A 17919-nucleotide genomic window follows, 5' to 3' on the forward strand; every position below is an offset into this window, starting at 1 on the left:
ATCCAAAGGCCAAATGTATCCCAAGCGATCAAATTGCTATACTAGTTGAGTCATTAAAATGTAATGAGGCATTTGCCTGTAAGGGTGAAAGGAGTGCCTTCTTCCTCTGGTCATTAAAAGATACAATGTAGAAGAACAGAACAACACTCCTTAGAACACTGAAGGTGCACCGATAGGGTCCCAACCCTTATAGAACAGAAAAGATATGGAATCCGGCACTCTATAATTAGAATATTTATTGTGTTCAAAGATAAATGTATATTCAATCAATTGACGTTTCGGTCCCATAGACCTTCATTGTGTGAATATTTACCACATTGTACTATTTTTTGTACTGTGTCTTATATCTTTTGTTCATTTTTTATTTGCTCAAGATTGTTCTTTGTTAGCTAATCTTGTCAGGATGTATTGATTATTCATGTATGTATTCTTAAATATTTCAGTGTATATCTGATGAAGGTCTATGGCACCGAAACGTTAATTGATAAAATATACACCATCTTTGAACACAATAAATATTCTAATTATAGAGTACTGGATTCCATATCTTTTCTATTGCAAAATAATATCCCTGATAGTTAGATAATTAATAATAGTCCCTTTGCTTTGCAGCTACAAATAGCTAGATCTATCGATATGTATATTACAATTGAATGACTGAAGTAGAGTAAGGGGTTACATTTCTCCTTGTGGATAAGAGATAAGATAAGATAAGAGGAAACTGCCATTAAGTTGTGGACTGATTATTGCTGCGCCATCAACCGCTGCACTACAACGCCCAGCATAACCTATAACATCTACACTGCCCTGGAGCTAAGCTCTACCTGTGGAGAGCCACACCATCCCTGCTGCACTCACATCAGCTTCAGAGGACCTGCTCCGCAGCGGTGGCTCCCTTTAGCAGCATACCACAGGTGGCGTCATGAACTTTATACAATCACTATAAATCCCCTATCAATAACCCCTTTTTATTGACCGCCCTGGGTCACGGACCGGGTCACCGCCACTGTGACATCCCCCAGCATCTACCGGCCCGGCACCAGGTACCCCACGGCCCAGGGGGCGCGTCATGTGTACACACAGGTTTTGAAGAGAATCTGAAGTTTGTGCGGAGCTAGGTTAACAACCTGATTTTTAGTTATCAAAAAAAAATCACAGACAACCCACAATTTTCACAGGCACATTGGAAAACCACAATAAATCATTAGGGTTAAAAGTGTGACATATGTCTACAGTCCATAATTCTAATATGAAAACCTTAACTGCATTCACTGTGAACTGTAAAATGATGATAGTTACAGTAATAATTATACGTTTCCCTAGCTAAAAAAAATATTTTTTTTTACAAAAAGAGGAAAAAGTGCCTTATATTTATGCATTGTCAGGATATTTCTGGATGGTTGGCAACCTTGATGCAGAATGTATACTGTATGTTTGTGTAGTATATGTAATTCTAAGAATGATTGAAATTTGACACCTATCACACTCAATTGAAACGAGGTGAAGAATGCATTTTGAAGATTTCAGTGCTAAAAGGGGTTGGAATCTTATGAAAGTGCTTGTGCTCTTTTGGGTCTTACAGATTGTGAAGTCTAAGTATTTGGAGTCCATAGATCACACCTGAGATGTTTTGTGACTATACTAAATCAAATAGATTGTCCCATTTGTACAATCATAGTTTATATGTTCCTTCAAAACAGGCCACTCTAATTCTGCCATACGCATTCGATGGTTGTTAGCCGAACAATGGGTCAGGCGATCATTCACATGGAAGCCACCATGACCGTATCTCCAATACAACAGACTCTTACACTGCACAACTTATGACAAATGTTAGTCATGCAATACTTTAAGCTATATTGCTGATCATTTTTTCCTCTTAAATTTCAAAGTTTTTAAGTTAACTTAATAGTATTGTTAGATACAGCTAAGGCCTCATTCACATACAACAAGAACCCATTATAATCTATGCTGCTATGCATGTCCGTGTTTTCATGGACTGTGTGTCTGTGCAAAATACATGGACATATGTTTATTTTCCAGCAGCACGGATGACAAGGGCCAATACAAGTCTATGCATCTGTGAAAAGCACGTACAGCACACGGATGGCATCAGTGTACAGTCTTTGTGTTTGCAATGGTAAACACAGACAAGTATAGGAGAAGCTTTGTAATTTATGTATTTATTTAGCCATCTGTGAAAAACACAGATGACACACTGATGGTAAAAACGGACCATACACTGATGACACACTGATGCAGAACACTGATGACACCGGTACCATTTTTTCATGTACATGTGTAAACACAGACGTGTGGATGAGGCCTTAACCTTGCTTGATGTGGATGTGTTGAGCCAGCTTGTGGTTGATAAGAGCTGGTGAGGCTCCAAACGTAGTTGATAAAGTCCAATGATAGTTTGAAGTCCAGCACATGGTGGTTTAAAATCAAAATAATCTTTCCCTTAAAATCAAATAATCTTTATTGCAAATCAATTAAAATATAGTAAGTGCAGAATAATTTTTCTGATGTGTTTTGAGTCAATCTGAGTCTAACCGACTTGAAAGGGGTAAAAAAAAAAACTTCATGTGCTGGACTTGAAACTGTCATTGTACTTTATTAAAAACTTTGTAAACCTGCACAACCAGTTTAGTGCCTGCAGAAGAAGAGCGTGAAGGTTCTGATGTGCTCATTTCAATCTCTAGATCTCAACCTCATTGAGACATCTTGAATTTTCACCAAAGTATATGCAAGACAACAAAAAAAATGTATCAAATCTGGAGGATTTTTTTACCAAAAGGAATTCACAGATTTACCACATAAGCACAATAAAGGCTGCATACCGTTATTAATGCAATACACAATATTAACAACTCTTTGCATTACATTTTTCTTACAATGGACTCAAAGCGCATTAAGAACACAAAGTATGCGAAACTTTGACCAGGACAGGAAATTAAACATGTTTTTTATTGCTATGGTTTTGCCCAATAACTCTGCTATTCTGTGACGCATAATGCTTTCATTTGAAAAAAAAAAAATAGATCAACTAAAGCATTATAGATGTGTTTTGTCTAGTGACTCATGCTGCAAATTCTGCCCGGGGTATGTAAATTTATGAGCACAACTACAAGTTGGCAAAAAGTAGGGGACAAATGTAAGGGAATATAGATAAAAATAAAAACTACAAAGGCTAATCAGGTTAATTGGCTTTCAAAGAAACTAGAAAACCAAAATATCTTATCTTTCATCAAGACCTTTTTATACTCTCAGTCTTATTAGAAAATGCTTTGGGACAACTAAAAAAGGCGTACCCTTTAATGAAACAGCATCTCACAAATAAGGTCATTACCAACCCTGTACCTTCCAACTTAACATCTCTAACATGAAATAAACTGTCAAGCAAGTCTCCATAAGTCACCCTCACATTCGAGTAAGCCAAGATAGCCTTTGAATTAATATTTTGCAGCATAGCTGTAAGTGTGAAATGTGAACTAGATTGCAGTGAAGAAAATGGAGATAAAATTGTGAAAGTGGAGGAATACACGTGTCAAAAGTCATTTTTTCTATTTAACAAACATATAAAAAAAAAAAAATCTGAACCCAGAATGTAAGGACAATAGGATGTTCTCAATTTCAAAGCATTAATAAAATGAGAAAAATGTCAAGTTCTGTAATGTATATATGTAAATGTCAATAGCATAATAATGTACGACAGTTTGTGCCTCTTGCACATCCATTGACCTCACTGATAGAATAATCTCACTTGGATGTTCAGACATGGTGTATCTTTTACAAGATAAAACAGTCACATCAGATTTCCTTGAGAGACTACATTTTCATAATTGCTCTGATTATCAGATTAGTCAGAAATACAATGTTACAAATTAGTGGGAAATTACATTTTAATAGGTTCAACATTGCTTTCATCTTTTAATTTTCCATGAAAATCTTCCCACATGTAAAACGATAATAGAAGGGAATATTTGTAATTTACCAAAATAGAAGAATCATTTTACTTAATGTAACTTTGCTTTTAATGATGAGCATAATTAGAGTGGAATGGACCTTTATTAGAATACAAATAATTAAGGAAACATCAGTCAAAGGTCACTTCTTAACACATAATGGCTATTTATGTAGAAAATGTGCAATTAAAAACCTAACAACAAACCAAACATAATGCAGGAAAGTTAACCCCAAAGGAAGAAGCAGTTGCAAAATTAAGGTAAATGAAATGGAAAGAATCCATATTGAGCAATGTATTTGTAGCTGAAGAACCACCATTAGAAAGCATGAGTATCATGTAAACAAGACACCTGGCCACAAGCAATAGTTGCTCTCAAATATACATTATTTTAACCAGAATTATCATCATTATAAAACCAAAATAAAATCATGCAAGTAAAACCATGTTACTGTACTTACCTCCTCTGTGAATTACCAATGAGGTCTCATTTCCCACAGGACATTCTTTGAGTAACTCTACTACTTCTAAATGGTTTAAATTCTGTACATTCTGCTGGTTGATCTCCACTATAAGGTCTCCTTCGAATAAACCAGGGCATCCCTGAACGTCTAGTATTTGCTTCACTCTTTGCCCAGTTGGACTGTCTGCTATTGTGAAGCCAAAGCCCTGTGCCCCTTTCACAATGGTTAAGGTCATGAGTTCTGCTTGCGTGGCCCCAGAAGAAGCCATTGATACATTATCATCATGTGCAGGTGGAGGTGGTGGAAATGTATTTTCAAGCTGACTATCTGCTGGGATGGAGTGCAAAGAAGGCATTGGTCGTTCTGCTACATCTGGTACAGATTGAGACGTCCTAGAAATGTATTCCAAATAGGTCTCATAGTTATTTCTTCCATTTACCACTACTGGAGGCCTTTCTATTACTGCCAGAGGTGGAACCAAGCTGCTTGCAGGATCTTCAGGATCATAGGGTAGGGAATATCCTCGACATAGCACCAAGTTTACACTTTGACCAATTGGGACTGACTGGAAGAGTTTGACCACATCTGCATGTGTGTGGCCAAGGACACACACTTCATTAATATACACAATGACATCACCTACAAAGAAAAGACAAATGAATGATACAATTATATTACAATTACTATTCAAACACAGAAAATGAATTAAATAGTTAATAAGATGAGGAACTGCCTATGCACACTGTAAATGAGAAAGAATACCCATTGCTGAAAATGTAGTATTTGTTAAGAAATAAAGCAAACATGGGAAATATTAATTTAAAATCCATAGAAATTTGTGTAAATAGCTATGGTCCCTGATATCTCTTGCAGGGTCTAATTTTTCACGATTATAATATAGATAACATGGAAAACCTTATTAAAACATAACTTAATATTATTCAGTAAAATATAAGGAAACAATTGACAACCAGCAAAGGTAGGTTAACCCGTATTACCTACAAAGAATACATACTTGTATGTCCTCCACAGGAGTGTCCTACAGTGATATCTCTTGGATAAAGTGCAGAGTGCTGCACTTTACTTTTCTACAAGTAAAGTGCAGCACTCTGCACTTTGTCTAGGAAATACCTACCACTGTAGGACACTCCTGTAGAGGACATACATATTCTTTGTCACTTAGCACGTTATTGGAATGGAGGCAATCTTTCTATGAAGAATCCTATGCCTCTTTTTCCTCTTCCCCTGTATGAGTAACACTCCCTGATAACATCTCACTATTGAGAAAAAAAACACGTCAGGAGGGATTTTTTTCTGTGTTTACTATAAGAGCCAACTTGGATACTGCCCTTGTTAGGGCAAGAGCAAATATACGGGGCATGACAGGGCAGACAAAAAGGAAAATTGGACCTGTCTATCCCCGGAATCTTACAGAACTGGATGTCCATTGGCTCAAATGGGTAAGATTTAAAAATTTTATATGCACTTGCTTCACTTACTTTTTCACTTACTTCATCTTCACCATATGTGGTTTTAAAGGCATGAAGTGCTTTGGTCAGTATGTAGGTAATATGGGTTAAAATTAATAGAAATTTGGAAATAACTTTGAACTGAAAAAAATAAATATGGCCAATACAGAAGCAAAAATAATTCATTTTGTTGTTGTTTTTAATGAAATATTAACATTTGCTCAACCTTACTTTGACTGATCCTAAAGTTCAAAGACTGAGGTCATCTTTGCTGATAAACCTCAAAACTCTCAAACACTCCAAAGTACTTTTTAAAATAAAGAAATGATAGTGTTGCACCATAAAATAACCTTACTACATATAGGAGCTTATATATGGTGATTTATTTGGTTATTAACAAGAGAGACACCAAAGGTGAACGAAAACAGGAAAGTGCCAGTAGTGGAAATTAAATGGACTATTTCGTCTAGAATGCTGTATAAAACAAATGTTCTGGAAGAGATTATCTGCTCATAAAAAAAATTAGCACTTAATAAAATGGCCCATATCTCTCAAACCGTATGGAGGATATAAAAAGAATACACAAAAAAGGGGGAGCAGCAAGAATAAAATAAAAGCAAAAAATTGTCTACTTTCTACCTGGTGATATGTTAAATATTCATGATCACGTAAAGCATATATTGTGTTCTATGGACATGTTTATGTGAAATTACAATATAGCAACTGTTAAAACAAAGTCAAGTCAATGTAGTTTTAAATTAGAGTCAAGATGCAAACTAACTATATATTCTACATTCACAAATACCTATACATTAGAGATGAGCGAGTTGATTTGCAGGGCCCTGATCCAGGGGCCATATCAGTATTACTGTCGGACGAGAGCCCCGAGAACCATTTCCTACTTCCCGTCAGTCCTGGTTACTCTTTTGATGAGCCTGTATGGCTAGTGTCTGTATATCTATATGTATGTACAGATATAAACACAGTGCTGTGCAAAAGTTTTAAGCATGTGTGAAAAAAATGTAATGTAAAATTGCTTTAAAAAATAGAAGTGTTAATAGTTTAATTATATAAATGAAAATAAAATGTAAATTGACAAAAAAAATGTACCGTAAATGAAATCAATATTTTGTGTAATAATTCTTCTAGTTACAATTGCACATAGGTTTTGATGGAACTTGGCAGGGAGGTTGTTCCAAACATCTTGGAGAACTAACCAAAGTACTTATGTGAATGTAGCCCTGTACAAACCCGGTCTCCAATAATCCCAGAAGTACTTAACAATGATGAGATCAGGGCTTTGTGAGTGCCATATCATCCCTTTCAGGACTTTGTGTATGACCTGTGACATGATAGATGAACAATGAAACAACTGAGCACAGCAACAAGACACAAGCTAGTTTTACTGCATCAGCAAGGTCTTTGCATGCAAATATTTTAAAGCAGACTGATGTTTCAAGATATACTACTCAAGGGCTTTTGAAGAAGCACCAAGAGATCGGCAATGGTCAGGATCGTAGGCGCAGTGGTTGACCAAGGATATCTAGTGCAGCAGCTAAAAAACACATCGTGCTTGCTTAATTCTATTCAAAATTGGAAAATGTATAGCAGTGCCATTTGCTAAGAACTCAAAACTAGCAGCAATCAGTGGGACACTGCTACATCGATCTACTGTTTAGAGAAGTCTGGACAGAAGTGGTCTTCATCAAAGTCTTGCAGCTAAAAGCTGTCATTTTGACTTAAAAATAGGACAAGTGACTCAACTACGCATGAAAAAAATTAGAACTGAGTTGCAGAAAAATGGCAGTTAGTGCCCTGGACAGATACAATAATGAGTGTCTGCAGGTAACAGTGAAGTATGGTGAAGGTCGCTTGTAAATATAGGCCTCATTTTAGCAAATGGAGTTGGGGATTTGATCAGGATAAACACTGAGAAACACAGGCAGATACGTTTCCATCGTGTAATACCATCAGATAAGTATCTGATTGGCTTCAAATTTATTCTGCAGCAAAACAAAAATGACTACAAGCGTACAGCCAATGTCAATAAGAACAATTCTAAGCATAAAGAACAACAAGGAATCTTGGAAGTAATGATATGGCCCTCATGAGGCCCTGATCTCACCATCATTAAGTCTGTCTAGGTTTACATAAAGAGAGAGCCTACATCCACAGATCTCCGATTAGTTCCTTCCAAAACTGTGTGTAAGTGTGCCTAGAAGAATTGATGCAGTTTGGAAGGCAAAGGGTGGTCACACCAAACAATGGTTGGATTTAGATTTCTCTTTTGATCATTTACTTTCCATTTTAACTGAAAAAATAAATTACTAGCACTTCTATTTTTGAAAGCATTTATATATCATAAAATGTATAATTTATATTACTAGGAGGAAAGAAAGAGTCATTGACAGCTTATTCCCCTGCACTATGTCTTTGTCCTCATCGGAACAGAAGCACAAGGCACAAACAACAACTGATGTTAGTTGACTACAGAAACCAGGTGAGGAACAATCAGAGAAAAGGTATAATAGAAACAAGTCACCAATTCAGCATTTATCACCCACTCCTGGTTTTGGCTCCCACTCCTAAGAAAAAATACTGACCGAATACTGACCAAATACTGATAGTGGGGCCGTGGCCTTAGATGAGTAGACAAGTGGTTGCCTCTCTCTTGTCCTCCTGCCTGTACAAGTCTGCATTGACATATTGTGCCCACAATACGGTTTTTGATTCTTTGTTTGGAGCAGACATACCTTTTGTCAAGATTTTTAAAAATGGCTGCAAAGACGTTGCAGTTTTACCATAATTGCACTAAACAGACCATGGCTGCAACGTGAGAACAGAGATTTAGAACAAAAATAATAATTTCTAAGCCATACTCCATGATCAGCTGGAGATTAACGTCTTTGTGTTTTGCAGGATTACTACAAGACTCATTTTACAAGACTATTTCAGGCTTATATAGAACATGCTGCAGACTAGCAAACAGTGAGGGCAATTAGATTTCTTGTTTAAAGATTAATTTCTTGGTTTAATGCTCCTTTAACTTTAGAAAGCTGGTTTGTCCCTATAAAGCAGAAATAATTCTTAATTTTCCTGCGCATTTCCAGCAGAACTTTAGCTGTCACTGTCTAGCGGGACTGGTTTACGGAAACATCAATGTTTGCTTAAGGAAAACACCTCAAATTTGCTGTTGCAACTTTTCTAGAAACATTAAAGTCATGGCTTTCATGATTATGTTGTGGTATTGGCAAAACAGTCTACAGGTGCATCTCACTACATTAGACTATCATCAAAAAGTTAATTTATTTCAGTTCTTCAAAACGAAAAGTGAAACTCATTATATAGAGTGATTACAAACACAGTGATCTATTTCAAGTGTTTATTTCTGTTAATGTTTATGGCTTACAGCCAATAAAAACACAAAAGTCATTATCTCAGTAAATTAGAATAATTAACAAAAAAACACTGCAAAGGCTTCCGATGCGTTTGAAAAGGTCACTTAGTCTGTTTCAGTAGGCTCCACAATCATGGGGAAGACTGCTGACTTGACAGATGCACCTGTATATCGGTATTTCAAATCTTCTCCTTTAAGAGCCAAATTACATTAAAATGAACCGGTCATCAGTTTTTGGGTCTCTTAACAAACGCCACCACCTTTATCTGCTCCTGTGCTGCATTCCACAAACATGTATTCTGTCTCTTGACTCCCCCCGTGTAGCTCCAAAAATAACATTTGAATTGCTCCCGCGCTGTATTTCAACGAGGAGGGTCCGGTACAATGGACGACATTGCACCGGCGTCTGTGCCTCCTCTCAGCTCCTAATTACTGTCCTGCTGCTCTGATTGATGTGGATGTGTCATCCACATAATGCAGCTTAATCTCGCACCTACGCAGTAGCATGGCAGGTGTGAACAGGCACACTTCTGCCAGAGCTGGAATAACGTCTTTGAGTGCATGTGCGGTGATCTCCTTTGCTCCCAGGAGGGCAGAGCAAAAGTGCACCTGCGTGGGCTGGCGATGCTACTGCACAGGTGCAAAACAGAGCCAGAGGACAGCAACTAGGAGCAAAGAGGAGGCAAAGACGCTGCAGCGTTGACTCCCATCGGACTGGACCATCCTCATTTAAATACAACATAGGAGCATTTCAAATGCTATTTTTGGTGGTGTACAGGGGGAGTCAGGAGATGATAGACACGTCTGTGGAATGCATAATAGGAGCAGATAAAGGTGGTGGAATTTGTTGAAAGACTCAAAAACTGGCGATAGGTTCCCTTTAAGCATTTCCATTATTAAACAAGTACTTAACATCCTTGCAAGTGTTATTTCAGATTTTACAAAGGACGGCAGTTAGACCTATTAAATACTTTTTTTAAAGGGGTTACAACAAACCTACAAAAAAGTCCTCATGGCAATCTCAAAAACACACGTTCTCAGGATAAATAGAATCCTACAAAAAAAAAAAAGCTTCAGAGAAGATTTTTTTTGTAAAATACACAGAATACTTTATTATTGCACTATCAATGTCAAACACATACATTGAAAAAAGATAAAAAAATAATTAGGGCAAACCATGCCAATACAAAAAAGCTAAAAAGGTTTTACCAAATCTATAGTGCTGTGGGGGACTGACAAATATATATCTGGTAGTGCACAGAGAAATAATACATTCAGTGTACCCCAATACCAAAAAATAGAAACCACCATAAACTTGGTAAAGCCATTTTATCATTGTGATTTGCTCTAATAATGACTGAATATCAAATACATAAATACTGCAATAATAAAGTATTCTGTGTATTTTCCATATTTTACAAAAAAAGGCACCTTGAAGTTTTTTTTGTAGGTTTATATCTTAAAAGGGGTTTTATGATGCGTTCTGCTAAAACAGGGACAACAAATTTACAATAACCCCCAAAAAATAAAAAGGCTTGTGTAGATATTGCTGTTCCATACTTGCTATGACTCCCTCAAGAGGACATTCTTACTATTGCCCAGACATGAGCATCTTATATTTGTAATCATGAGAAAATGCCTTAATTTTTTTTTTTTTTACTAAGAAACAATATAATAAAAGAAACAGCTACATTTCTAATCAAACGCTTAATATAAATAAAACTATAAATATTGCTTGGCAAAATAAAACAAAACTTAGAGAATAGAAAATATGACATTGATAAAATACATTTTACATTACAGCTGTAGCAAAGCTTTTAAGATTCTAGGTATCTTCCATGTCAAAGACAGGGCTATATCCCAAAAATTATTATGCAGCAAGTATATTATAAAAACGATTCATTACTTTGCACAACATCCGTTAATTACCATACTTTACAGCATAAAATGATATCAATAGAAAATGTCGTTCTGACATATCAAATTGACTGAAGTTAGGAAAAGTAACAGCTATGGTCATGTATGCGATCATTTTTAATTAGGTAGCAAAGAATAAATTGTAGTCAGTCACCTCTGCTCAGGAGACGGCAGAGTATAGAGATCCACATATTTTCTATTGGTAAAGCGCAGCTAATTGAGTACAATGTAGTGCACACATTTCCACATCAATGGGCACGCTACTTATCTCAATATGTCCTCACATTGTGAATGTCAAATAAAACCAAGAGAAGAAACCGTCATTACGAAGCTCATTCAAGCTCTTAATCAACCCAAATTATTTTCTCCATCACAGGATTACACACGTCTGTACAATTCATAGCTCAGCACACGCGAGCCGCGGTCACAATGTAACAGAAAGAAGAATAGCTCAATGCAAACACACAACGATGACAAAGTGACAAATGGAATAGGTACACAGTGAACGAAGCAAAAGATATAAATATCCTTCAGCACATCTTACAATTTCGGGTCCACGCCAGTAGCTCACTTGTCAAGGCCCCGTCTCCAAATGACTGAAGACAACATCTTATATGCACCAACACGTCGTCAGAGCAACTACAGTCTGACGAGGTGATGCAGCTAACCGTGATTAGTGGAGATGCTACAGTTAGTAGCTTGATGCTTCCAAACACATTTCAAAGCTTTGAATACTGATGGAGCCGATTATGGGTTGTTTTTTTTTGTCTCTTCTGTAGCAACAAAGTAACTGCAGTGCATGAAGCAGAACAGAAGTGACACGCTTCACTTTTATCATCTCTAAAAATGTGCACTCAGGAAAATGGTTTTGCATATAGTTCAATTGCTGCCAGTAGCTGTTATTTTTTAAATATTTACTTTACTCCTCTTTTCTTTAACACATCAAGTGCTAAAAAAAGAAAGAAATCTAGCCGTCTCCAGCAGGACTGTGCAATTACTGGCACACTCCCCCGTGTGTTGGATTTTGTCGTATTTTATTATGCTCCTGCATGTGGCATGCTGTTTTATCAATGGTGTACCACTAAAAGTGGCAGAATGCGTGGCCGCTATGCAGCAGGACCCGGTCCCCCCCGCCTGGTGTTGCAATTACAACTGTATTTGCATCCAAAATACCGATACAGTTGAAAGCAATGATGGAAGAGGGAGCCACCCGCTCTCTCCTCCATCATTCTCCCTGCGCGTTTGAGCTCTGGCGTTTCAGCGCATCAGGCATGATGACATCACTACATTGCGCCCAGTATGCTGAGCAGTGCAGAGCTTCAGAACACTCGCTGTAGAGACTTGCGCATCGGGAGATGTAGGGGACCACTATATAGTTTGCAGGGTTATGCAAGAGCCCGAACACAGTTTAGAGGGCTGTGTGGGAGCCAATTTTGCTATTTGGAGGGCTATATGGGGGTCAATATTCTGTTTGGAGGGCTAAGTAGAGGCCATTATACTGTTTGGAGGGCTACGTGGGATCCATTATACTGTTTGGAGGGCTATGTATGGGCATGTATACTGTTCGGGGCTGTGTGTGGACCATTATACTGTTAGAAGGACTAATGGGGTCCATGATATTGTGTGCATACCATTTTACACTTTAGAGGGCAGTTTTCGGTCCATTATACTGTGTATAAGGTTGTATATGGGCCATTATACTGTGTGGAGGGGTGTAAGGGTTGTTATTTTGTATGGAGGGCCATTATATTGTATGGAGGGTTGTGTCGGGGCCATTATACTGTGTTGAGGACACTGTGTGGTATCATACTAAGTGAGTGGGGAGTAATGTAGGGTCATCAAATTGTGTGCGTGGAGGGCAATGTGTAGGAATTCACAGGGGGGTATCATTGTGCTTGGAGTTGCCACTTTTGTTGGCATCATACCCATTTCATGGCCTCCATAAAGTATCTTAATGCGAAGGACCACTTAAGGGGCTTTAATGGAAGGAAACTACTTTGTAATGGCTGCAAAGATGTGAGCAATGCTGTTCTGTGACCCCGCTGAATATTAATTTTTTCTTTGTGGAGGGGGTAATTAGAAATTATAGGCCCCAATAGCAGAAGTCCTATGTACACCCCTGTGTGTTATAAATTCACAATAACTGCTACAGTAATGGGGTGCCATCAGTTGCTGTGTTTGGCACCAATATTGCTTGCACTGTTGGTGGGCAGTGTCTTTTTATAGGCTCTTTGTTATAAATGCACGGATTTGTATTGAAAATGTTGTAGCTGATCTGACTGCATCTAGTACGTAGTATGAGCCTATGTATATTATGAAAGCTAAAACTACGAAAAGGACATTATAATGGAAGATGGCCATCAATGGGCAAATGATAAAGATAACTGGCTGCTCATGAATGAAAATCTTCCCATAGGCTACACAATTTTGTTTCAAAATCATGCAGCCATTGGCAATGAGTGGAAGGAATTTTGGATGCACAAGTCCAACTGTCTGTGTAGTCTCACCCCAAACCCTTAGGACAGATTCACACATTCATGTTTCATGGTCCAAAAGAACAGTGATGCACAGATTGGCCACAGGGCCCCTGACCAACCTCGTTAGCCTTATATGTGGCTATGAGGCTGCTGAATTTATGTCCGAAGACTTCAAGTACATGCATTGCGTTTCAGACCGCCAAATGGAGACGTGAGAATTAAGCTTACAGACACAAATCTTTTGGGGCCTTAGAGACATAATATTTTCTTTAACATTTCTTACAGCTCTGCAATCTAAAAGCCATAACTCCTATTTTTCCATTGTCATAGCTGTATGAGCCTAAGAGGTTTTTATACTTGGAAGTCATTGTTAGATCCAACAGAACATTAGAATTAGAGTGGTGTATGAATTTAACAGTCAGTAGAAATCTTTGACAGCAGCTTTTAAGTAGACAGATTGGATTGTACCCTTCCAAGATATGATTACAGGATGCTGATGGGTTGTCATGGCAGCAAACAGCCTGATGAAGGCCGCCGTTGTCGCCATTTTGGCTACATGCAGGGCTTCATAGACTACTATTATTTTCACTATATACTCTGATAATGAAGCAGGTTTATGTCTCCTGGAAGAGGGTAAAAGAAAACCATTACATTTTTCTTTAACCCCTTCATGCCCCATGACAGATATATCCCTTACGGAGTGGGTCAGGATATTTGGAGAGGGCTTTCAAGTTGATCCCATTCCACACGTCACGTGGTAGATGCCGACTAAACTAAATAGCAGGCATCCATGTTAAACAGCTGGGGCTAAAGTTGAGCGCCACCCGCTGCTAACTGCCCTTGTCAATCTCTGGCTGTTGCATTTAAATGGCATGACTGCGCGCACTGTCATCCATCGATGCCCTGCTATGCCATCACGGAGAACTGATGGCTTATTATGGCAGCATGCTGAAGGCCAAAGTTGCTGCTATCTTAATATTTTGTGAAGCTTAGCCATAAATTGAGCTTCACAGGAAACCAAGATTTACATAATATACTGCAATACTATGGTATTGCAGTATATACTGTAAGCGGTTGGACAATCACAGTTTCAAGTACCCTGAGTGCGCTAAAAATAAGGGTAAAAAAATAAAATTATACAATTTTAATCACCATCAATAAAAATAAAGCAATTTAAAAAAAAAAACATATCGGTTATTATTGCACCTGTAAAAGTCCAATATATCAAAATCTAAAATTAATTTACCCATATAGTTAGCACTGTAGAAAAAATTTTTAAGGTCAGAATTGTATTTTTTTGGGCACCACATGTCCCTAAAAATACAAAAAGAAGTGATCAAAACATTGTATCTAACCACAAATGATATGAATAAGAGAAAGTCAGTTCATCATGCAAAAAAACAAGGCCTTTTGACGGGAAAATAAAAACATTACGGGTCTCGGAAAGTAACGAAAGAACAAAAAATGTTTTCATTTTTTCCACCACTTAAAAAACATAAAATCTATACAAATTTGATATCTCCTTGTCCATAGATATGTTTCCATGTAATGAACACCATAAAAACAAAGCTCAAAATACTAAGTCAGACATTTTCTCACCATTTCATCCCACTGGTAATTTTTTTTTTCCTGTATTTTCAGTACAATATAGGGTAAAATAAATGGTGTCATTCAAAACTACAACTCATCCCACAAAAAACATACCCTTTATATGTTTGGAAAAAAATCCAAATGTTGTATTTTCCCCAAAATAGTACCATGCAAAAAAACCCGAAATCCATAAAAAAGGAAAAATAAAAAGTTATGGATCTCAGAAAATGGTGAGACAAATCAACATTTTTTTTTTTTGATTTTACTTGGGGTTATGATTTTTCTTCATCTTTTAATTAAAAAAACACACAAGTTTGGTAACAGTAATAGTAAAACACCTGAATAATCATGTTGGGCTGTCTAGTCATTTTTAATCGCACAATGAACGCTATGAAAACAAAGCATAAATATCACTGGCGGAATTGAATTTCTTTTCACCATATCACTCCACTTGGAATTTTGTTTTCTGTCTTTCAGTAGATTGTATCGTAAAGTAAATGGTGTCAAAACTACAATTCATCCCACAAAAAACAACTCTTCATATGGTTGCAAAAATAATGTTCTGGCTCCTGGAAGAAAAGGGAACAAAAAACTCAAAATGCAAAAACAAAAAAATATCTGCAGCAGTAAGGGGTTAATCTACATCCTCCGCAGACATAAAGGATCCAGCAATTAAACAAAAAATCTCATATGCATTTAAACTGATCATACCTGAATCTAGCTTTCATCATCATGAAGAAACAAAAAAAGCAAACAAAAAATCAATGATGTGGCAAAAACAGCAGCCCAAATCAATATAGACAATGATCAACGGTCTGTTCACATTTGTAGAAGACAATATAGAAAATAAATTTCGCTCAAAAAGTCGTTAAATCTAACACATGCCGACTGGAAAAGACAGAATATCTGAATGATAATGATATATTAGTATACAAAACATCTTAATACCCTTTATCATTGCTTTCACGGGTTCTTGTCCACATTGTGGAAATGAAGCCAAAATAACAAAGACATAACGTCTACTTCTTTTCCCTTCTCTAATGAAATATTATCATGCTTGGCAGTAATCCAGCTGAAAACTTCCCAAGTGTAAATGAAGACAGAATTGGAACAATTGCTATTTCTCCCCACGGCTCCAACTTTTCAACGTGCCAGTACTTGGTTTAACAGCATGTGTCATTGGAAGGCAGCGCACGCTCACTTGCGTTCCCCTATACACTGGTGACAGATTTCCTCTTCACGTGCTATACGAGTGAAATTGGCATATGTCAATGTCTCAGACAGTGGAATACACCTTACATGTGAGAAATAAATATATGGCATGTATAGGGAATATCATCACAGCGTGAAATTTGTAAATAATGCCAAATATGATTTCCAAGAATAAAAACTTACATTGTGGGAAGAATGTGAAAACCCGATGTTCATACAGCGGGTATGAAGATAATATATATTATTATCCACCTCAATACAGTGTTAATCCAGGCATACTGAATAGCCATTTTGACTGTATATAAAATTATTGAAAAGTGAGGGAATCTGAATATATTTCTATATACAATGATCAGCCATAACATTAAAACTAATACGGTGTAGGGTTCCTTTGTGGTATCCAAGCAGTGCAGCTACAGTAGCTCCTCTGTGGGATCTGATGATTTGGGGCACACGGCTCATTGCTTGCTCTTCCTTAGACCTTTTTGGTAGATACTGTATTAACCACCTGCTATTTTGGAGATACCCTGAAGCATGGCCCTTGTCAAAGCAGAACAGTTTACTACATTTCCTTCAAAAACTGGCTATTAACTGTCCACCTTATATATCCCTCCTATTTACAGAAGCCATTTCAAAGAGATGATAATTGCAATTCACTTCATTTGTTAAACCCCTTAAAGGACCGAGCCACTTGGTACGTTAATGACCGAGCCTCATTTTCCAAATTTGACCAGTCACTTTATATGGTAATAACTCTAAAACACACATCCCATTGATTCTGAGATTGTTTTTCATTACATGTTGTACTTCATGTTAGAGGTAATTTTTGGTTGATATCATCTGCATTTATTTATGAAATTATCGAAAATTTGACAAAAAATGTGAATTTTGAAGTTTTCAAACTTAACATTTTTATTCAGTCATATTGACTGACCGATCACAGTGATCTGAGTGCAGGGACGAGTGACATGGGGCCCCGCAGCTCTTCCCGTGATGTTCAGCTGTCAGTGATAGCTGTTGGCATGCAACTGTCACTGTGCGCTTACACACAGTGACAGTTCTAATCTATGACCGACATAGCACGCCATGATGCGGGAACTGACACCCACTGATGACTTGCTATGTTTGTCATTGGTCGTAAAGGGGTTAAGGCTAGGGTCAGACGGCCATAAATCTCTCATCCGAGAGAGAATCGGAGCACACTGTGAGGAGAAGATGGGGAACAAAATTTCTCCATCTTCTCCATTGTGTCAGTGCGCAAAAATTAATTATTAATTCCTATATTTCAAGAAAAGCTGTCACTGGAGTGTCTAAAGGCTCAGAACTGAATAATGGCAAAAAAGACAATACAATTCAAAAAATGTTGTAATAAAAAGATGAATATGCATTGTCTTGCCATCTCTCCAGGATTCCTTAGTACGAGATT

At 37.3% G+C, this 17919-nt stretch overlaps 1 protein-coding gene across 12 annotated transcripts in view; it reads right to left on the bottom strand.

Annotated features, from left to right (window-relative positions):
* Positions 1 to 17919, bottom strand: part of MAGI2 (membrane associated guanylate kinase, WW and PDZ domain containing 2) — a 1194143-nt gene that overhangs the window by 174464 nt on the left and 1001760 nt on the right. For 11 of the 12 annotated variants that reach the window (XR_012251242.1, XM_073652295.1, XM_073652296.1 and 8 more), the window contains one exon: positions 4429 to 5070. The exons of the other annotated variant lie outside the window; for it this stretch is intronic. Coding sequence is in view for 10 of the 11 variants with exons in the window: in XM_073652295.1 (XP_073508396.1) it covers positions 4429 to 5070 (642 nt within the window). In the remaining variant the exon portion in view is untranslated. The remainder of the gene's footprint in view (positions 1 to 4428; positions 5071 to 17919) is intronic. 12 annotated transcript variants of the gene reach the window in all.

The sequence above is a fragment of the Phyllobates terribilis genome, unplaced genomic scaffold (assembly GCF_046119375.1).
Source record: "Phyllobates terribilis strain yellow unplaced genomic scaffold, ASM4611937v1 Scaffold_11__3_contigs__length_659146591, whole genome shotgun sequence".
Lineage (NCBI taxonomy): Eukaryota > Metazoa > Chordata > Amphibia > Anura > Dendrobatidae > Phyllobates > Phyllobates terribilis.